The sequence below is a fragment of the Buceros rhinoceros genome, unplaced genomic scaffold (assembly GCF_000710305.1).
Source record: "Buceros rhinoceros silvestris isolate BGI_N320 unplaced genomic scaffold, ASM71030v1 scaffold10139, whole genome shotgun sequence".
Lineage (NCBI taxonomy): Eukaryota > Metazoa > Chordata > Aves > Bucerotiformes > Bucerotidae > Buceros > Buceros rhinoceros.
In genome coordinates, this window is record NW_010432206.1 from 21,017 (window position 1) to 44,139 (window position 23,123).

Below are 23,123 nucleotides of genomic sequence, written 5' to 3' on the forward strand. Positions count from 1 at the left end.
AAGTTGCTGACCTCACTGAACATAAATACATGTAGCTGGGACATAGGAGGCCTCACGTATTAACGGGATAAGCAGTGCCAAACCATGGACTTCATAACACTACTCTTATCCCAGAATAAGGGTTTTATTAAGTGCCTTCAGCTTCATTTTCTCCACATGTTTTTGAACCTTCTCTCTAAGCTCGTGGTTTTGGGGTTGAAAATCTCCATCTGGATGGTTGTGTGGGTCTCTGCAAGAAGTTCAAAAAGTCATTTGTATTTATAATAGCCATGGGAGCTACTTAGGAATGCTGACAAAAACAAAAGAAGAGACACACAGAGTTTCTTTCTGTTTCATAATGAACGCAGAGGTTATTCCATCACTTATGCAGAGATGGAAAAAGAGTGAAACTGTGGAAAGAACATTCACTCTTGGCTTGGCCAGTTAGGAAAGCTAACCATCTGACAGGCAAACACATACTAGACTGAGTTTTACATTTTATCTATATGCTGTAATGGCCAGAACAAGTGTATCCACAGGAAAAACTGATTTGCCTCAAGGATAAAATGCTGAAAGTGCTGTAGAGAAGCAATGTGTGCGCTGACGTATAGTGAAACACCACCCCACTGATAACAACGAAGAAGCTTCTATTGACAAAAGAAAGGATTGGGGCTTTGTTGTTCGCTCATAGATTCTTGCTTCCCTCTTTACAAACGAAACAAACAGAGATGCTTTCAACAAGTAAATACCAATAACCAGAGGTGTCTAATACAGAAAAGTATTTTCATTTTTGAAGAAAACATCTGAAACTTCAAAAAGAAAGAACCTTATGCTTATAAAACTACTTAGCCAGAAAAAGCACCATCCAACACTGTATCACTGTGGAGAAAAAGGTAATTCTTTAGCAACACAAGCCATCCCAAATCCCCATGTTCTGACAAGAAGGTGTCATAAAATGCAAAAAGCAGCACTGAGTCAGACACATCTGCATTCTTACAGCAAATTTTCAGTCAGTGCCGTAGTAATCACAATGCAGCAATCAGTGTTATGTCCCAGGGCTCATAACACACAGCACTGGTCTAAATTTTAATGGCTGATAGTTGCACAGGGTTCAAATGCCAATCAAATAATTTCCCTCTAAAATTAATGAAAATGAGACATTGAAATCTCTTGATGGCTATTATGCACTTCCTGATGTCCAAGCCACATCATGACTGCTTTAAAGAGGGGGCAACTGTTGAACAGAAAGATTAATTCACTTGCTCCAACACACACAAGCTATCTGTGAAAACACAGCGCTTCCTCCTGTGTCACCCTGCAATCACTTATCCTACCCACACTGCCTGCTGCGCAAGCCCACTGCCCCCAGCGCCCCACTTACCAGCTCATACACCTCCTTGCATCCTTCCTGCAACATCACATACCCACAAGTTTCATACAGTACCTCCATTTCTGCTTCCAGCCCAACAGAACTGCCAGGCAGTTCTGAAATGCTGCTCTGAAACCACGGTGGTAATCACCAACCCCATCAAAGACTCCTTTGTCCCTCAGAGCTCTCCTCGTCCTCAGTTTCCCTCTCAGGGTTTCTCTGCTGAGCTGCAAACTCAGGATACTGGCCTGACAACTCTGGAGGCAAAAGGCAGAATTTGGCCCTTACAGTGGCCAGTTTACAATGTTTTAGGGAGCAGGTAATTCTGTGTTTAGGAATGCAAGTTATTACACATGCTGTGCTGTGTGCCTGAAACAAAATGTGCGTGGGTGAAGAGCGAAGCACGGACAGCAGAGCTCCTAGAAAGAATCTGAGAAAAAAACACCTTGCCAGGGGAAAGTCCTAAGGGCTCATTCCTCTGCCAGCATTAATAAATACCTAACCAAAAGGGTCACCAAAAAGGAAACACCTCTGATCCAAGAACGCTGAATATCTCTGTGAAGGCAAGAAAACTGCCTGAAGTGTTAGATCGTATCAATAAAAGTGAAGTCAGAGACATTCAGGTCAGCGTATCACACTCACAGCTGCTTTCCGAAGCCCAATCTGGAGATCCCATTTGCAGTGCAAATTTGCTCAAAGTACCAGATCTGCATCCCACTGGCGATGAAGCCCCTGGAGCGTCTCGGTATGACTTTCCATATAATTCTGCAAGGCTTGTCTTCAGATTCCTTCCCATTTCTCTCCCCTAATTTCGAATTATATATACCTTTCTTCTTTTGCTGATTTCTCTTTGCTTTCTTCTGAGAGTGCCTCCCCAATTTGTGGAAATTGAGCTCTCACCATCTCTGGAGTGAGCATCATGTTGAACTCGGTTTCATCTGTCTCACTAAAAATTAGTAAGAACAACAATCAGGCTTTATTCTTTCAAAAGTATTTTTTAGCCAACAACAAAAAAAGTACGTTTTATGCAAGAGAGTCTTTGTGCTTTTGCCTTTGGGGATCTCTCAGGACAGGTTTAGACACATCCATACAAGTGGTTAAGACATAATCAACCACAAAGCGAGGAGAAACTTACGGGTCAAGTATGTTCTCCCTGTCTCTCTCAGGTAAGTCATACAGCATGGCTGGTACCTCTCTTGGAAGCATGTCTAAACTGTAAGGATCCCTGCGATGGAAATGGTATTAGTTTAAGATGGACAGAGAGTAACTGCACTCAATGCTTTTATTTTGCAGCTTCACAGTAACTCTAGTTATAATGAAGATGATGTTCTTTTAAATATTCCTGGAAAATCTGGCTACACCAGTGTTGGTGTATTTTTCTAGCAGAAATTGGAACTATGAAAATATGCTACTCTCTCTCTGGGAAACTTAGTAGCCGAAACCAGCTGCAGTGTTATCGTGTGGGAAATACTATCTATACTGGCCTTGTTTTGGTAGCTTTAACCAAAACATTCACCACGTGGGATCTAATCCCTCTTATCCAATTATGGTGCTTTAAGAGCTGTGTGCTGTCTGTGTAACAGAGTCACTATCCAATCACCATGTAGTTAGTCGAGTGGACAAGAGTCTATAAATTGGGATGTGATGTAAACAATAAACGGGTCTCACTGCACACCACATTGGTGTTACGAGTGATTCGTCCCACTTCAGCCCAGAGCTCCGTTACGTGTCGCGACAACCAGAAACTGCTGTGATAGGAGGGAACATGAGCCTGAGAGATGTTGGCTACGAACTGGGTGCAGGTGCCTGTATATTAAAGGTTTTACTGTTCATACTTCCGCAGGACAGACAGAGTTGCTGCCTCCTGGAGTCTTCTGGCACTGAATCAAAAAGCAATCAGGAGAGATGTTACTGAAAGTCCCAGGTGGCACTCTCCTTCTGGGGCTAGGTATTTCCTCTAATGATATTGTTCTTAACCCACCCTTCAAGGAGGTCAGTGGATTTCTAATTCCACCCACAGGCCCACTTTTATCTGTGAGGCTAGTTAATGGTCTCCGTAGTTACAGACCACAGAAACTGGTGCAGGGTAGAAGCACAGTATATTCAAGTTCTTTCTTACCTAGATGTTCTACTTGTCCATGTGGGAGGGTTAGAAAAAGTGGAGTACACCACCGGCAAGAATCTTCTCCATTCCATTACTCCACAAATCACTTCCTGAAATGACAAGGGCTACAGCAATCAGACCTCTAACACATAACGTAGTGGGGAAAGTGGCTTGCAGGACAGAACATCTGACTTCTTGGCTGAGAACTGAATCTGGGGAGCTGCAGTTCTCTATATTTAAAAGATGCTTTCTCCAGTGCAAGGTCGTGAAAAGACAATAGGCGGTGAAAAGAAGGAAAGAGCAGAGAAATACTCAAGGATAAATAAGAGATGTGGGTAAAACCTAATGAGAACAAGTTATTCTGACCATTATACTGATTATTTAGGTGAATGAATAATTTATATTTGAAAAAGTCTTCCATCTAGGATGACTCTTCATCTTCCCTTTTTGATTCCCTGGAGCAAATTCTCAGCAAGAAAATAGTCAAGCCATGTACTCAAACAATAAACCCAAAAGGCCATACCTCATGATGCAGAAATTTCTTCTGTGTGACGGGAATACTGGATCCTTTGGGGCATTCCTTGGTAAATGTATATTTTGGATGAGGACAAAGATGATATTCAATATTTGTTTCACAATAGGCCAAAGGAGGTAAAAATGGAACTAATCCTGGAGTGGGGTTCTGAAAACAATTAAGACTTTTTTAAAAAAATCATTCTGAGCACAATAAAGAACAAAACTGATGAAAATTCAGTTCTTACAATTAATGTAGTCTTCCTAGATTCACACCTTTGTCACAATGTTACTGTTCTGTTTGGTGTGACCCTCCATTCCTATCTCTTCACCTCATCACAGCCCCATGATCTGCTTGGTTTATCCATGGTCTCTGCTGTGCAAAGTACAGCAATTTAGGTGTAATTTCCAAGTTTGGAAGAAAAAGAACTATTGCCTGATTACTCCAAAATCCATTGCTGATTCTCTGAAGAGTTCAGAACCCCAGAACAGGAACTGGCCTCGTTGTGGTGGGAGCTAGTGAGCGTTCTGCCATCTATTTCATGGCACTAGCATCTGTTTCTGAGTAAAGTCCAGTGCTGGGTCGTGTGGGATCAGGCTGTGCCTGGCTCTTACAGTGACATGACAGAGGGATGACAGAGATGCCCAGAGGAGCTCATCGGTAAGTCCACTGGGGTCCTGGCTGCACACAGTGAGGACAAGTCTATACCACACACATTATGACAAGATCACCAGAAGCGCACACTGGGCTCTGGGCCATTGCACCTAAGTCATGCTGAAAGACAGAGCCACCCAAGTCAGGCATAGCACGACACTGGCTTGGAGATGCTGCCTGTACCCATGCACAGCACTTCACTGAGCTCTACAGCTGTCTCTTCCTGCTCAAAGACACCTCAGGGACCTCCAGGCTGTGCTGCACTGTGTAGGAAATACCTTCTGTAGCTAGTGCCAAGCACCATCTACACGACAAGTATGTAACGGAAAATTCTCCCACATAGGTGGTTGTGATTTTTTGAATCCCTGTGCCTAATACTTTGGAAATGTGGTTTTGGGATGCTATGAGAACTATTGGAAACTTGAAGGCAGCAGGATGCAATGTGGGCAATGAGTTTCAATTCACTTAGTTGACTGAGGGATCAGGCAGAACTGCAGTCCCCTGGATGGACACAAGGAAAAGACTGCACCTCTCCTACCTACCTGGGAAAAGCATGAGGTTATAGAAGAACTGAGGTACCAAGATCATGGCTTTCTTCTAGCATCCAAATGGGGAAACAAATGGAGAAGAAGGGAGGGGCCCCATGGTGTTTCAGGGAGTCCTCAGTGACCATTTGTGGAGTGTGAGACTGGACGGGTCTCCGGTTCTCTGCCATCACTGGCAACTTTGCCTCATCATCCCGCCCCTAAACTGATCATATTCCACCCTAAAGTGAAATGGTGCCCATCTCAGTGGGATGAGCTCTGTGGCTCCTACCTACCAGCGCTTGCACCTTGAAGAATTACTCTCACCCTGGTTAGCTTTATATACCAATCTGGGTAAGAGAACTGCCCACCAATTCCACATCAGGTTTCTGATGAAACAAACATCTTTTCCCCTACTTTCTTAGGTTCTTTGTGAAAGTCAGCTTCTACTTACAAAAATGCGAAGTGGGTTGCTCTCTGTAGGGTAGACTAAAGCTTGGGGAGGAACCAGTTTTAAAAGGCTGATATCCCTTTCTGCTGCTTCTTCTGGGGATGGCTTGGGAAAATCCATCCTCTCAGAGACCAGGTTAAGCTGCCCCACAGGAGAAGCAACTACCTGAATCAACTCATCCTTGAAAAAGACAGACATCAAAGTTTGTCAGAGTGTAGTAAGCCTTTTGGGACAAAATGTTGAGACAAAAATAATCAAATAATTGTAGAAATATAGGGTTGGAAGTGACTTCAGCAAGCTCTGAGATGACTTATTACCTGGGCTCCTTGCCTCAATGGTCGGGAAAGTTTTCGAGGTTTGTAACTTGTGGCTGCGTAGTGTGTACAAAATGGCTGATAATTCATAACTCTGAAATGCTGAGGAACCTAAGTGCAAAGAAAAAAGATGTGCTTCAGGAGATGACAATAATCCGATTAACTCATAGGTGGAATGGAACATTCCAGCTTTATCACGGACACATCCCATCTCTGTGGTAAAGGACACTCGGATCACTATTCTGGAACACAGTATACAACCAAAACTTTGAGAAGCCACACTTCACCAGGACGAGCCGAATGAGTGCATAAAGGAATGTTTCCATTCTTGCTCTTCTATGAAAGATCAAGGCTTTAATAGTTTCTTGATCACGTATACTGAACTTAATGGGGTGTAGAAAAGCTGTGTTAAATAATATATGTGACACTGATAAATGAACCAATGTGTAATGAGGGGTAAAGACGCTACAAGAAAGCTTCTAGACTAGTTACAACACCTGAAAAAAAAAGAAATGGACATTGAACTAAAATCTGCATTGATACGAATGTGAGGAAATAGTTTGATGTGGTGCAGAATTTGATCTTTTGCTATTAAAAAGATGGAAAGAAAAGTTGTTAGAAGTCAGGGGAAAAAATGTTTCTGTACTCAAAAAGTTGAAAAAACATTATATATTTCAAGAAGAAGAGGTTTGTATTTCCTGCGCAGGAATGAAGGAACTAAGTATGCAGAACTGGATGCCAAATAAACAGAAGACTTTCATCACTTTGTAAAAGGAGGGACGCTTTTATAAACTCCCATCTACAAAACTCTAAAATCAAAGGAAAAACTGTGTGGTGTGCAGGGCTTGCAGCATCTCATTCACAGGAAGATTTTGTTATTTGAGATATAATAATTTCACCTCTCTGGAGAGAGGGGGCTATTACTGACTAGAAGTGGTGACTTCTGGAAACAGTTGAGAGCCGGTTTTAATAAAAGCGTGCTAATCATACAGCCATATTATGGCAACAGTTCTACTGGGCTGCACACTGGGGCCACCGAATCAGGCAGAAAACATGTCTCACTGGACTGGAGAAAGAGGAACATGACACAGCTGAGGGGGCTGTACTGACTCACCTTCAAGTCGTAAAAAGGAATAATGTGTCTGACTTTCACATCTACGGATTCAATAGGAACCAGGCCAAGAGCACCAGGTGCCTGAAAGAACACAGTATTTAAACCCCAGAAACACGGCAGGCATTTTGTTTTGCATTGGCAGCAATCTGTCAGTGCAGCTACTTGAAAACACAGGGAAGTAATTATGGAAACATTTTGTTTGATATTTTTCTTGTCCTTTCTTGGACTTTGGCATTTCAGTTATTTTTTGTGTCTTTTCTTCTGCAAAATCATGGATGCTAACTAACTCTGATCATTAATGTTTCACTCAGAGTTTTAGAACGCATTTAAGAGAATGCAAAGTTTTAATTTTTACTGTTTTCAGCAGCACCCTTAATAAATCTGAAGTCCTGAACTAATTTGTTGGAATGCCACAACACCAGTCACATTGTGAAATTTTAATAAAGGCATACGAGGCCTGGGGCCAACATCTTCAACCAAATTCTATCTTGAGCGATGGTCACCATTTTAGTTACTGTACCTACCAACTCACGGTGCAGTTCATGGGAACTGTAGAAGGGGAATTCAAAAGGCCATACACAATCTTCAGATATTCTGGAAAAAAAGCCCTCACATTCTTCACTCTCCTCTGGTTTGTTGGAACACCTGCTTTCTGTCATGAAGGGAAACCAGATATCAAGATTTTGTAATAGATATTTTATACGCTGCTTCTAAAATAGAATCAAGCCACAAAATATATTTAACATCTTCCTAAGAAATGATGTGTCTAGTCATTTTAATATAAAAAGATAATATTTCCTAAAGTTTGTAAATCCTGCATCCACAAGGTATGACTGTGACTAGATACAGATCTTGTCTCCCCTCTTCTCAAAGGACATTACGACCCGCTCTCTCCAGCACAGTCCTCTATCAGAAGGCCTCTCTTACAACAACTGCGGTTTCACGCCTTCTACTTGAAGCACCCGTCCAGCTCCTGTATATTGGACATTAAAAGTGCCTGCTTGCAGAAGCAGGAAAAGGCCTGATATGGAAGGGTGTTTTAGCAGTTGTCAAATTGTGTGTGTGGAGAGAGTGGGAAATAAGAGACACAAATTCTCTTCTGTCCCCAGTACACCCAGCTGTGACTCCTATCCAAGGCCAGTTTCCTTCTATGACTGTTAAAGAACAAGTAACGTTTCCAGGCCAGCACTTTCATTTGACTGTAAAGAAAAGAGGTTGCTTGAAAGCACTTGTACGAGACAATGCTAAAGAGGAAAACTCAAGTCGGTGCTGGCCATCTAGTATCTCGTGGTATCTCGTGGTTCCCACCGTCTCATTTCAGTTCAGATATCTTGCCTTCAACTCTTTCAGGTGTCTTTCCCTCTTCCATCCCCCATGTGATAAGCTCCTCTTGTACTGTCTCTAACCTCTTGGGATCCACCTGATCTGTTTATTGACCTGTTTAGACCCATCTGCCCTTTCAGCGTTCCTCAGGCCTATAAATAGAAGCATAGAATGGTTTGGGTTGGAAGCAATCTTTAATGATCACTGAGTCCAACCCTCCTCTCAGGGTCAGGGACATCTATCACTAGATCAGGTTGCTTAAAGCCCCGTCCAACCTAACCTTGAACACTTCCAATGATGGAGCATCCACAGCTTCTGCCCTATTAAGTAGATAAGCTGCAAGGGTCCTAAGAAGAATTGATCACATTTTAAAAATCTGCTAAATAATGTGTATGAAAAATAGACATATTTTGACTATGCCCATTTCTACCTTTTAGCAAGCTCTGATGTGACAGGACAAGTCGCTTAATGGTTTTAAACTAAAAGAGAGTAGATTCAGACCAGATATAAGGAAGACATTTTTATAATGAGGGTGGTGAGACCCTGGCCCAGGTTGCCCAGTGAGGTGGTAGAAGCCCCATCTCTGAAAACATTCCAAGTTGGACACTGGGGCTCTGTGCAGTCTGCTGTAGTTGAAGGTGTCCCTGCTCACTGCAGGGGGCTTGGAGTGGGTGACCTTTAAAGGTCACTTCCAAGCCAAACTGTTCTTTGATTCTACCTTATCACACTTCTCTTTTTCTGGAAGACTCCTTTCTAAGGACTCTGTCTTTATGTTTATATGTAAAGTACCTGATACACTGCAATTCAGCCCGAATTATCATAATTCATGGCCAAAATACCAACTTCTTACCAGACACAGAGCCTTCCCCCAATCCTCTGGCTTCTTTGGTTAGCCCACGGAACAGAACCAGTAAACGTTTTAGCTGAATCTGCCTCACAATCTGAGGGAATAATTTAAAAATTTAATATTAAGCCAAACACTCTAAGATTTATAGCCATAGAAATACACATACATTGCAACTGTATTTATTCTACAGAGCTCACTATGACATTTCAGAGTTTTTACTATGGTTTTCTGTTCAGGAGGGAGAAAATGGAGAAGGAGAGATGTAGAATGTGACATTACATAACAAAACCAGTTCAAACTTTCATTTAATCTTACAGGTTAATTAGACATTTCTTGGGAAAAGAACAGTGGAGATGCAAGATAATATTTAAATCAAATGGGATAAGTGATTTTACTGATTAGTCTTTAGGTTGCAGGTTGGAAGGGATCTTAGGAGGTCCTACTCCAACTTCCTTCTCCAAGCAAGGTCAGTGATGAGATCAGATCACCTAGCTCAGGGCTTTATCCAGTCTGGTCCTGAAAACATCCAAGGATGTAGACTGTACAACCTCTTTGGGCAACCTGCTCCAATGACTGACTGTCCTCGTGGTGAAAAAGGCTTTCCTTCTACATGGTCTATACCTCTCTCATTTGAATTTATGCCCATTGTTTCCTGTGTTCCCACTATGCATCATTGCAAAGATTCTGGCTACATAATCGATAAACTCCTCAGAGGTGCCGGAAGGTGTTGCTCTCCCCCTCCACTTTTCCTCTCCAGGTTGAGTAAGTGTCTTCTCACAGAGTGAGTGCTCCAGACCCCGACCATCTTGGTGGGTCTATACTGAACTCACTCCAGCTTATTGATGTTTTTCTTATACTAGGGCCACCAAATGGTCACATTATTCTATATGCATGTCGAAATCTTCTCTTTTTTCCATGCAAAATGCATGAGTATACAAAATGTAGAAGAATTTTTTACTTTAAAAAAACCCCACAAAAACAGATCTGGATTTGTTTAGTATTGATTGCAATGGTAAGCACCAGCTGAAGCACCAGCTAAATAGTAAACTTAGTCCAGATCCTTATCTCCTGGTGAAGTAGGGACATACTTATCAAGCTATCAAACCCTGTCTAGCTGCAAAGTCTCCTTACTAGTGCTAGTCTGCATGTTCTTTTTTTGCTATTTCCAAGGTGTCAGGCCATCACACTGCATTCTGGTTGTTGGCGTTACCTTGTATGCTGCTTGTTGGAATCTCCTCAACATCCTGTTTCTGTTGTCCCAAGGGTCATTACGGAACAAGTCAAATGTGGGACGGACACTTGGATGCTGCGTGGTATTTTTTAAAAAAAGAAACAGAAGAGAAAAGTCACCCCTTTTACAACTAGACAAGGAAGAAATTTTCTCCAGCCCAAGCCACTCCTTGGCCTGAATCCATGTTATTTCTAAACACTGGACTGAAGTCAAGTGAAAACGTTTGCAGTGTTGGCATTTATCCAGGAGCCTTCGCTGCAGGGCTTAATGGGAGGTCACCCTCAAACATTTGCAGATGCAGTGTGGGGAGTATAGAGATAATGTAGCAGGGTCTGCATCCACACAAATGACAAGCAGATATGACAACACATGGGCAATCAGACAGTGGAGAGAACGGACTCGGGCTCTAGCAAACATACACTTTGTCTTGCACAGATGTGAAGTTGGAATAGCTGTAAGTGCTCAAACTAGAGGCCCAGTAAAACCAATATCCTGTCTCCAATAACAGCTGATAGCTCATATCTACAGAAGGGCAAAAGTCAGCGTCTTAATTCCCCAGAATAACCTCCCTGCATCTAGTGATCTCTGGCTCTTGAGACAGAGGGATGTCTCCATGTTTAGCGCCTTAAATTGTTGGAATGCTCTTTGAACACAAGTAAATCTCTTTCTTGATGCATTAATCTCCTCTCCAGTTTTAAATGGATGTGACAAAAAGAATGTGGCACTAGAAGAGACTCCAGTGGCCCCAGTGTCCAGTACCCCTCAGCAGGTCAGCTGGACACCAGCTTCACACAACCCCATCATGCCTCACCAAACAGTTTTCAACAGTTTGTAACAGACACATGAGTATAGTACAGGACCAACTACCACAGCTATCATGTTCCTCAGGAAGAACACCGCATTGTTAATATTCAAAGCTCCTTCAGTAGCAGGGTTTCTGTCAAACAAAGCTCCCAATAATCCCAGGAAATGGATCTTAGGAAACACCTCACACCACAGAGAGGGACAAAAAAATCTAAGTACCAGAAAGGTTCCTGTCATTCTGACCTGCAGGTAAAGGTTGCAAATCTTGTGATATGCTTAACCTTATGTTTAGGCATCAGAAAGCTACTTCTGAGAGAACAGAAGAAGAATCATTGAGAAACAAGCAATGTGAATCTCAGGTTAGGCCTGAAGATTTCCGCTCGTTTCTCCTATCAGATCATCAGAAGATGAGTTGTGCGTGAAGCACAGTGCTTGCCCTGCTGTACTAAAAGGTAAAATGGGAAATAAGACACTGACACAGAAATGGGACTATTAGGAGGAAAAGTATTTAGTGCCAAGTATCTCTGGCTGTTTGTTAGGTTAGCAGGTAATAACAACATCTAATGGGTGATTATAAAGTATAAACAAACCTGATCGATGGGACGGATAACACGCCTGAATGAAACTTCTGCTTTGCTCCTTTGAAACTCCTGTTCTATGACAGGATCTCCTCTTTGGATCTGATTTGTCACCAGGAAGAACAATCACATTAGTACATAGCAGCATCCAGTGTATCCTTTTCTCCCTTACAATTAGTGGAACTCACTTACAAGGGAACATTCTGGAGGTGCTTGACAAAACACAGACTTCATTCCCTTCTAGGGACTAATTACTGCAACCCTCAAGCAAGTCAAACAAAGTAAAATAAAGTCTTTTTTTCTGAGTGCCAATCAGATCCCTGCCCTAATGAAACACAGTTTGCCTTGCATAGCCAGAAGAAAGGTTACAGACCCAAGGCCATAAATCAGCACCTGAACAGACCTTCCCAGATGACAGCACTGCAGCTCTCCCACGTTCTGTGAACATCTCTGTCACAGCTTCCAGTGGTGCCAGCTCTTTAATCTGTTCATGTGTGAAGAAATTTACTACTGATACCACTTCACTTCTTGGAGACCCTCCCAAAGTGTTCAGGCATGCTGGAGGGATACCAGCTCTTCTTTTCACTGTGCCTCTTCCACCTCAGTCCTACCTACCTATAGTTTCATTACCATTATACTGTTACATCTTAAACAAAATCCTTGGGGTTCTTTTGCAGACTGAAAAATTTTCATGGACTGAGGTTTTAATGAGCACAATGGAAGACAACCAGTTAAAGGTCTCCAGGACAGTCACTCCCAGGCTATGTAACAATAGTGGCCACTCAAGCAAATTACAGAGGGATAAGGAATGCTCTGTGAGGCCTAATAACACTGAAGGTGCACAAACTGTCAGCAGGAGCAAAAATACGCCTCTGTCAGAAAGTCATGGGGGCAACTGTGAAACTAGCCAGAGATCTCCACAACCCTCTGGCCAACAGGTAAATAAATAAATGTTTCTAAATGAGGTGAACATACATCTAATTGAGCGATACAACAATGTCACAGTTTAGATCCTCTTTTTACTCACTTCTTCCTCTGTTAGTATTAAATATAATGTTTGAATTAAATCACAGTGGCTATTTCAGTGTATAAGTTAAGCCTGTACCCTCTCTATAAATAATTTTACTCCCATAAACAGCTCCTTGGAAGTCAGTGGGATGTCAGAAACTAGTACAGGTTTGCATTGATGCACAAAGGAAGAATGAAGACATAGAGAGTTTGATACAATTTACAGTACACTGCATAATCTGAAAGTATAAGTTTGATTTTAAATCTCTAGAAAAAACAGAACGGACTAACCTTGTATTGCTCTGCTTCCCTCTGTCGGTTTTCAATAATCTCTTTTTTAAATTCCACAGAGATCGGATCTTTGCCTTTATGAACTTGCCTGCATTTACAGTGGATGCAAGAAAAATGCTTTACCTAATGCCCCGTTTGCTACATTTAAAGGCTAACAGACTTACTCTCCTCTTCCTAAGGGGTCCAGGGATCCATAAGATTCACCATGAGAGTAGATCTGTGGACTGCAAATGTTTGCCTACACACAAGACTATGTGTTTTGCTTTACACCATTTGATGTACTTGTGCAACTCCATTCACTCCATTATACATTTCAGTCTTGATTTATTGTCAACCATTTCAAAAGCTTCCTTTGTCCTTAAGGGCACAAGATGAGATGCCTGAGCGCAAGGTGAGGTGATCAAGGTTTTCAGCAGGTTTCTTTCCAAATGCAACCGTAACACAATCAAAGATCTCCCTGGGTACTACTTGGATGACTACTGAGACTGCTCTTAGGCAGAAGAGAAAGGAATAAAAGTGAAACAACAGTCACTTATCTGTAAAACAAAGCTTTCAGCACAGTCATGGCAGCATTAGGCACTAGTGGATATTGCATACATTGCTCACAGAGCAAGCCCCAGTGTTGTTAATGTGGTTAACTAACACTTACCACTTCAGATGATTTGCTTCCTCTTCCTGAATATTTTGTTTAACTTTAAGTTGAAATATGGCTTCCTTCATCTGTCTTGTTTTTATCCCTTCACTGCCTTGGCGAAGGGCTGCAGGAATATCAGAAAGCTGTATCACACCTCAAAGGAGATTGAATTGGGAAATGCGCCCATGATGATAACTGAACTCATTAACACATAAGCCTAAGGTAAGATTTCTTACAGAAACTACAATCACATCATCTCAGCGATTCTGAAGCTGAGTTTCTCATCAGAAACCTACAAATAATGCTAAGACTGAGTTTATGCTGCTTAATTACATCACCTTCTTTCAAGTCCTTTATCTTCAATTTGCCTGGTTCCTGATTCAAAACAGTAGCTACAGCATATGGATTTGACAAGTCTGTGGGGAATCTGAGGTTCTGGTATTCAATTTCCTACAAGATATAAATTAATAGGAAAAAATAGAAACAAGAAAGATTTTCAGCCCAGGAAAGTGCTTGTGGTTATTATCTCTTCACACCTTTACTTTTTGAATAGGCCTTGACTGTGGTGGGCTGAACTGGTCTCTTCTCCATACCACGTATTTTCCTGCAGACACAGCTTTTTTCTCTGGACTTCGTTGTTTGTCAAAATGTTCTTTTCTAGGTGTCAGAAGGACAGATATTGCTCTTCTAAGTACTCTGTAAATGGCATATAAGTCTCATACTTGCATTTACATCCCCTTTACATATACAAGGAAACCTCTCTTCCAAACTACAACTAGAACCAACCTCTCTAACCTTCAGAGTTCACAAAAAATTAAGTCCAGCCTAAAATATCTTATTGCTCAAAAAAGCCCCCTGTATCTTGCAAGGCCTCAACAATAACACAGAGCATGCATAATAGAAGCTGAGGATGCTCCACACTTCCTTAAGGCCATGTCACTTCTCCTTATTTTTATTTTGGACTTTCACTTCATATAAATTAGGGGTGTTCTGAGCAAATGATGTCAGAGAACAGGTACGTGATTAACAGTCAAGTTACATTAGTGCATTTTAAGATACAAATGCTTCAAAAGAGTACAGCAAAATGGCATGAAATCCTACTGCATAGGTATTTTTTAGCACTGGGCAAAAAGATCAGTCAGCTCCACATACCTTAGACCCAGGTGTGGCATTGATGTTCCTGTGAATACACACACATAGGGTTTTGAGTGAAACTGTGAAATCCGTAACTGCATCGTCATTTGTGCTGTCCCATACTCAAGTGGGGAATATTTCACAGTTACTTCCACTTTCCCATTGCCTGGAATGATTCCTGTGATTAGAGGTGAAAACCAGTAAGAGTCCATCTAACATGAGTCCACTTAAGCATGGCAGAATTTATTTTGGGCTCCATTTTTTTTAAACAATACTTGTGTTTGAATGGATGGCAGTAGGGCTGGAAAATATTTCAAGTCTCAAAGTGCCTTTCAAGAGCTATCCATTGCCAGATAATGGGAGATGTTTTGCAGCTACAGAGAGATCTGACAGTAAGACTATAATATCTCCTACTGTTGTGAAAACGCTTGCCTGTTTATATTAGAAATTCTTCACTTGCATCCACCAGTCTTAAGTCTCTGGCACTTGTTGCTTTTGTGAGCGAAGCACTACAAACATGTTCCTCTGTGCTCCCAAGTCAGGCCAATCGTCTGGATTTGATGCATTAGCTATCTCTACTGGGTCTCATTTCCTTATTACCTATTCCATTATTTTCTCAAACACTGTAAGCACCCTTCACAGCCCTAAACAGTCAGTGCAATCCCAGGATACAGGCCCTGAGGTTCCTCAGCATTTCTGCAACAAGGAGTTTATTCAGCTCATTAGAAATATTAATTTCTCATCTCTGTAAAGTGACCACTGGCTGTTTTTCTGCATCCTGTCATTTTAAATACCAGTTAGTTCATTGGGTTGGTTTTTTTTTTGTGCGTGTAATTTGTTAGAGTATTTCATCACTACTGATGGCTTGAGAAAATTCTTAGCACTTTTCAGATGGCCTTCAGCACCTCAGAGTTTCTAGCCACTGAAGTTTCTGACTTAACTTTTAAGTGGGTTGATGTTTTTTCTGGGATATTTTTGTTCTCCTTCCTGCCAAGAACTAAACCAATTTAGAAATCACAAATTAGTTCCAGACACTTTATCCATGACTGTGTGAAACCTCCAAAACTTTCTGATGAATTTTACAACTTCTCCGTAGTTTTACTCAGTTGTAGTATTTTTTCTTTCCTCCCTTGATATGTCAAAACTTCTTTAAGCACAAAAAAGAATGAATATCCTGAAAGAATGACCCAAAACAAGGCAGCAGCGTGGTTCACCTTTGTGGATGACACATCTGACAGAACCTGACTACTACCTCTGAAGAACGAAAATCCACCTGACAAGACAGGGCAAATTTGTATCGCGGTACATACAGAAACAACAGCAACTTTTATTGAAGTGTGTAAATATTCAAAGCTTAAATTCTGGTGTCATAAATAGCACTAAGCGCCAGGCCGGGCACTTACATGCTTCTGCCAACATCTGAAACCATTGAGAGCAACTGATCTGCAAATATTTACCTCTGCTTCAAGACAGACCCCTCTCCAGCATTAGCCATGAAAATAACTAAGCATACTGCAGCCCAAAGTCCCTGCCTCTTGTAAAGCCCAGACACAGAGGTCTGGCCTGACTCTAACACCCACCCACTGCCATCCCACGGAACACCTGCAGCGGTGTCGCTTGTGCCCATCACTCTAATGGCTCCTGAAGCAACAGACACAATTCTACCAAACTCTTCCAGAGGGAAAAACAGGTACAGGGAAATGTTCGACAGAGCAGAGGACACCTTTTATTTCCTTTGTGTCTCTCATCTAGTAACATGATGCACATCTATTCCACACAGACGGGTATCTGTTCCTTTAATGGGGTAGGAGCCAGGCAGTGCTTGGGGAAAGGTGCAGTAAAGGCTTCCTGCCTCTCTCCTTTCCCAAGGTCACACCAGCAAAAACAAAAGATAACGGCCAAACGGACTGTTCGGGCTGTCCCATATTTTGCCAGAGGTCTGCAGCTGGGCGTTGACAAAAGCAATTTACCAGCCACAGGGGGCTGTTTGCCATGAGGCTGCATGTGGCTAATATTTATCAGCCTGTATTTACCTGGAAACACTCTGAGGCAAAGGCTTCTTCTGTACAGCACTGAATACGCTGTCACAATAACTACACCTAATAAATTTGGATTCAACATTAAGAATTTTAAATAAGTTCAATCTACCAAATGTTGGCTGGACAGTGAAGGCTCTGTGAGGCTGAATAAAGTCAATGTGGAATTCAAAATCTATTGGACAGCTGCACTGCAACGGGATAACATACTCCTTACTGAAAAGAGAAGAGAGGAACACAGAAATTAATTCAATTACAGTTGATCATCAATTACAAGCTGGAAAATTATTTTATACACAACATGCACTAAATTTATCTGTGTTCAGATGGATGGGTTACTTATTAACGTGAAAACAGCCATTCCTTGTTATTCCAAAATAGCAAAGTATTTCAGGTCTTTCACTCAGTGAGAAAATGAGAGCTAAATCTTTGTTTGAATGCTGGATATCTTACACCTTGAGTTACTTTCTCCTGAAAGTACAGAACCAGCAACCAGCCTTCTCTCACGGCCCTCCTTGTGAGAAATGACTGTGTGGTTTTCAAAAGTGTTGAAAACTCCAACACAGCAGAATGACTGGACTTCCATCACTGTCAAAATAATGATGCTGTGGCCTGATTTCCATAAGAGCCCTTTACATCTCATGCAGGTTGTGTGACGGGTGTTAGCACCCATCTTTTTCAAACTGTCTTGCTTTGATAAGCGTCTATTTTCACGTATCAAACTGAAACACAAAAGCATTGCTATAACATCGTTCTTCACCCTACAAATCAAGACCAATTCACCCAGGCTTAGTTCTGGGTTTTGTAAACTGTCTGACCGGAATCCCACCCTGCTGATTAGCAAAGAATGCACATTATACACAGCGTTGCTTTGGAAAGCACAGTTTGAAATGCCTCAGGAAACAGTAATAGCAGAACCCTTTCTTCTCTGCCTTCATCTGACCTGTTTGTGAAGACGATGTAACAGCAGACTGGGCAGGTAATTTGTTTTAAGGTGCAGTGCAGCTTGTACAGTGTGCCTTAAAAACCAGACAATTATGCTGCCTGTTGCCTGATGGACTTTCAGTACCTAAGGAGAGAGCTGGGTGGTAAAATACAGCTCTTATCCTACACTTCCGGAAGCAAAAGGCAGTTTTTCCAGTGACCTCAGCAGGCTCTGGCTTGAGCCCATAGTCGCTTGGGTTCTGTACAGTGCCCATCTCAGAGAGCTTTCATTTTAAGGAAACATTTTCTTGGCCTAAGGTTGAAAAATTGTTGGTAAAAATTAAGGTTTGAAACCATTGCTTTTCAGGAACTCTTCCAAATTCCCTCAGGGACATCTCTGAGCATCCCTGTTGTGTTGAAAAACTTTCCCATTATTTAAATTTGTATTTTGTACTCTGTCTAATCCCCATATTCTGAGAGTATGAAAATTCTGTGCACTCCGGCACTTGTTATAAAAATGGAGCAAATAAACAGAATCACACCATGCCTCAAGGCACACAGAAAATCAGGAGTTATGTTCAGTCCTGTGAGAAAGCTATAACTTCTAACGGATTCACTAGAGTTTAACAGATTAAGGGGGATGTCCCGGTTTGGCTGTTTCATTACATCTGTTTTCATTTCAGCCTGTGGGTCTCCTCTCCTTTTCCCCATCCCCTTTCGCTGCTGGACAGGGCTCATCGAGTGACAGAGCAACTGCTATAGTTCAGCCCTGGATATGGGCTAAATGTAGACAGGAGATTAGAAAAACAAATCAAGAAGAGACACGAATGCTCATTCTACCATCTTGGAATCACTCGTACTGCAGAATTTCTCATTTTCTTTGCATGGGCCTTGCCTATTCCTATTTCTGCGCTTCAGTAAAACTCAGGAGTTACTTTCAACTCATAGGCTAAGACAAAACGTAGCTGCTAAAACCTTCAGCTCCTAGAATTCACTCAAATCTTTACACTAACACAAATCACGATAAGTACAACTAATGTAGTCAAGATACTACAGAACTAGAGCCTAAACAACAGGATCTCCCTTCTCACTTTCCCCTTCCCAGTTCCTACGAACGATTACTGCTGATTACTTCAGGAGAACATTGTTACATCTGTGCAACAGACAGCGTAAGATGAAGTCTATGTCATTTAGAACTCCACAGCACAAGATTTGGTTTGAGCAGCATTTACTTTCCTGTGTGTGCACTTGAAACAGTTCACAAGCAAAACTCCTTTGCAGTCCAGGTGGTAGCTGACTTCCTTAAAGCTTCCAAGATGTTAAGTTGTACAAATAGAGGGAAATGAGATTTTTCAGATTTTGGGTATGTTTCACAAAATGTGGACAAATGACTGTCCTTAACTCACCTCTTACCAACTGATACATCAGACAGATTTATAAATGATGGAAATCCTACAACATTCACAGCAGGGTAAGCATGCACAGGAACAAGTAATGTATCTTCTCCCTGGAAAAAAAAAAAAAGTGTGCGTGTGTGTAAATATTTATTTCTTACAATGGACAAATGTTACGGAAAGAAAAATTTTCTGTAGTGGTTGGCCAGTAAGTGGGCATAAAACATCAAGATTATCGCTGTGTTGCACCTCAGGATATTGATAGTCTACCTGCTCTCAGCACCCACCTGTCTTTCCATACTTTCAGCCACTATCTAGAGCTCCTCCAGGCCTGCTCAGCTAAGACTTTACACCAGTGTGGCACAACGACTGATCTACTGGCAGAATAGGGAAGATATTCTACCCACAGCCCGGGAATGTTTACAGAGAGAAAAATTTAAATTGCTTAAAATGGAATACTCCAATCCAGACTTACTGGGAACAAACCCAAATGACTCTAGGAAATTAGCTGTAAATATATTTTATAATAAATCCTCACCTGACAGTGAATTCGGATGCAGTCGTAGTAATACCGCCACTCATCAGGACAAAACTCCACAGTAACTGTGTATGACAAGCCAGGGACAAGCCGGTGCTAGAAGATTACCCAAAATAAGACAGAACGCATGTAAAAGGTGCTTATATGACCCAAACCCAGTACCGCATGAAAAGAGCAGCATGAAGGCTTTCTGACACTTACTGTTTTGTTGTATTTGATCTGAAAATACTTTGTCTGGGGTGGTATTATGTGAAGGTTTATTACATCATGAGAAATATTTATCAGCTTCTATAGAACAGAAGAAAACCAAAACAGCAAAACACTTTAGGTCACAATAAAAAACACAACAGGTCAACTGAGAATGCAACTGTACTTTTTTCTGTGAGACTATCCCTAGCAAAGAAGCTGTATTAAACAAGGAAATAATAATTAGTACTCCCGCAGAAATAATTCTGAGTATGCTCTGAATTTAAAAGAAAATTATGTAATCCTTGCATCCTGCATTTTTGTTCTTTGGAAGCAGGTCATAATTCCTTACCTAGGAATAGTCTTGCTAAAGAAGATGCTACTGTTGAATCAAATTCTGGTCCTGTTTTGCTCATGTGCAAAAGGAACAAAATATGAAACCACCTATTGACTTTGCTTTTACAGAGGTCTGAAACAACAGAAATGATGTAATATTCCATGGGTTTGTTCTGGATCACAAAGCAACAAACCTTTGTGTGACAGTCCAGCCTGTAAAGCCTCCTGTGTCTTGTTTACTTTCAGTATACCCAGAAAACCGGAGAACCTAGTCCACCATAATCACCCAATCTCTGCCTCAAGACTTACCACAGGAATAAGGAAAGCAGACAAAGACAAAACCAGAGAGAAGAGAAGGAAACACCCAAACTGTTCACAAGGGAAGGTAAGCAAGCCTAAGCATTGAGTTCCTTCCCTTAGATTAAATTGCTCCTGGCGGAAGGCTTTCAAAATTGTCCCACCAGTCAACATGTTTGCAGACACCAAGATGTCCAAATACATTTTGAAAACAGTCTCTTATGAAGTTAAAGCATGAATCCTTCAGTCATGATGTGCAAGTCACATATCACCAACACTGCTTGCAGACACGGGAGACAGTTGCTGTAACGGACAGTGATGCACACAGCATGGTACTCATCTGGTTTGGTACTGCAGGGCCACTGATTATAGGTGTTGCTCCATAGAGCAAAAGGCCTCAGGACCACAAGCAGTCCACTCAGCTTCTGTTATCCTTCTATAAGCCCCAAGAGGAGCCCTGCTCTGGCACTTACCAGCATCTGTTGGTGGTGCAGGCCAACCTCATACCCTCCGTAGTGCAGCACAGCAGGCTCAGCCTGGACGACCTTGCTCCTCTGAAGTTCTGAGTAAATCTCTGCAGAGACAGATATTAAAACGGGGAGAAAAGGAGACTGGGTGAAACACACCATGACTGCTACTTTTCTTGATTAAGTGTATTTATGTTGCACCCAAAAAAACCCCAAGACAGAGATCATTTCTCCTGTTAAGCAGCTATGACTCTTCAAATGGAAAGTTAAAGCAGCATCTACTAACCCAGCAGAGCCATGATCCTGTCGCCAGTTTATCTCTTGGCACCATAGCTTCAACAAGCCACCCCAAAACTCTAGGGTCAGCCAGCACCAGCACAGCTCCTCTTTCTCTCCTGACTATATCTCCTGTGATTTGGGCTCACAGGAAGACCCAATTTAAGCAACAGGATGTGAGTTTTGACTGTGAGTTGTGGGGGGGGGGGGAAAAAGCTAAGTGCTTCCTGGGATTACTCCAAGATTGGGGAACAGTCGGAGAGCAGAAGCTTACTTGATTCCAGCAAGTGATTGGGGACAGCAGGTCTTGTTTTAGGTCCCTCCACCAGGCTTCCCAGGAGGACGCTGGGTATTTTCTTGAAGGATTTCTTAGAGATTGTGTCTTCTGCAGAGGCCAATTGAACCTCATCCATATTAAGGACAGAAGTGGATTCTGAATAGTACTAAAATTCCTCAGCACCTGGGAGTGAATCAAAACAACGCAATGATCAAACTGCCTTCCCTTGCGCTGGTAACATCTTTTGCCTAAAACTGCCAAAAAGCGTGTGTGTGCTAAGTAGGACAGAGCGATTTCAGGAAACCTTGCCCGCACGACAAACCCTGGCACTTTGGGTGTGTCCATCTGCTCCAGGGCTTACTGAGAACATTTGGCTTTCAGAATGTAGAAAATCTCTCTCTTCCTTTATGTCCCCCAGCACAGAGAAGGAGAGACCATTCTGATAATTCCCCTATCCAAACTGATTTCCGCGGAGATGTTCTTCCAATCTTTCCTGAGTGTCTGGGTTGTTAGTTTGCAGATTCATCTTTAAATTTTAAATATTAATGATGTGAGGGATAAGAAAATTGGCAGCTCAATCTTTTGTTTGGAGAGCATCATCTGGATTATTTGTTTAGCGAAGAGAACTGTAAACCCAGAAGACCAGGGGTATTATGGATCCTGTGTTAAGTAAGCACAGTTATCAGAACATAAACTTCTCTAATGACAAGTGCAAATATTACACAACAAGGATGCCAGACACATTCCATCCAGAAGAAATTATCTTTATAAATACAGCACGAAGTCCTTGGCTCTCCTACAAACCAGAGAACTGAATGGTGAAAAAACCAAGATACTTTTGGAAAAAGTACTGAGTTCAAAAGCCATGCTGGATTTTTCAGCCCTTGAGGAGGAGGCTGAAAACCCTTTTATTTTGTACTTGTTCTTCATGAATGGGGAGGTGGGTGCATGGCTCAAGGGTGGTGCTGCATTAACACCAACGCACACTTGAGCTCACCAAATACTAGAGTCCTCCTGCCAGGCTCTGATCATGGGGCATCTTCCTGCTTCTAGAGCAGTGCCACAAAGGCTCATGAGCTTCTTGGACAATGGGTATGATCCACACTGTGGCAGCACTTCAAGATTGATTCAACAATTCCAAAGTGGAATCATTTGTACCAGGAGGGGTATTGTGTTTGTTTTGTCATTTTAACACTCTTATACTGGCTTGAAGGACCTTAAAGAGCCTCAGCCTAAAATCAACACTGATCAATAGAAGTTTGAGGGAAGCAGGACAGAGGGGAGCATCAAAGAGATGCCCATCATTCCCGGATCAGCACTTTTGAGGACTGAAGAGGTCCACCTCCCCCTTTACATTTTATGGTCTCATCTCAGGTATTGTATGGTGTTCTAGTCTGCTTTAGATCTTCCAGGCAGAAGCTGAGAGTTGCTTCAAGCTCACGAAGTGTGGTTTCCTACATTTTCCAAGATTCCTGCGTCTATCCTTAAGATGACGGTATTTTGTGTGTGTGTGTGTGTG

The 23,123-nt window shown here is 41.9% G+C and overlaps 1 protein-coding gene across 1 annotated transcript; it reads right to left on the reverse strand.

Annotated features, from left to right (window-relative positions):
- Positions 1-105: 105 nt before the first annotated feature.
- On the reverse strand, positions 106-21,740 carry CFAP221 (cilia and flagella associated protein 221). The gene is made up of 23 exons (XM_010143692.1): positions 21,602-21,740; positions 21,058-21,158; positions 19,967-20,053; positions 19,766-19,861; positions 19,240-19,340; positions 17,022-17,125; positions 14,892-15,051; positions 14,282-14,396; positions 14,078-14,189; positions 13,758-13,863; positions 13,106-13,193; positions 11,819-11,908; positions 10,404-10,499; positions 9,190-9,287; positions 7,548-7,668; positions 7,024-7,104; positions 5,913-6,020; positions 5,599-5,775; positions 3,976-4,134; positions 3,468-3,562; positions 2,484-2,573; positions 2,175-2,294; positions 106-229 (listed from the first exon to the last, which is right to left on the reverse strand). Exons 1-23 carry the CDS (start codon positions 21,738-21,740, stop codon positions 106-108), a joined length of 2,568 nt encoding a protein of 855 aa, XP_010141994.1.
- Positions 21,741-23,123: the final 1,383 nt, after the last annotated feature.

Excerpts from the sequence above, each read along its gene's own strand:
- CFAP221 (XM_010143692.1), bottom strand. The coding sequence starts at position 21,740 with ATGGATGAGGTTCAATTGGCCTCTGCAGAAGACACAATCTCTAAGAAA. Across the intron at positions 13,864-14,077 it reads GATAAAGGACTTGAAAGAAG|CCCTTCGCCAAGGCAGTGAA; the intron begins GTGATGTAATTA and ends ATATTCCTGCAG. Across the intron at positions 6,021-7,023 it reads TTCCTTTTTACGACTTGAAG|GTTCCTCAGCATTTCAGAGT; the intron begins GTGAGTCAGTAC and ends CTTTGCACTTAG.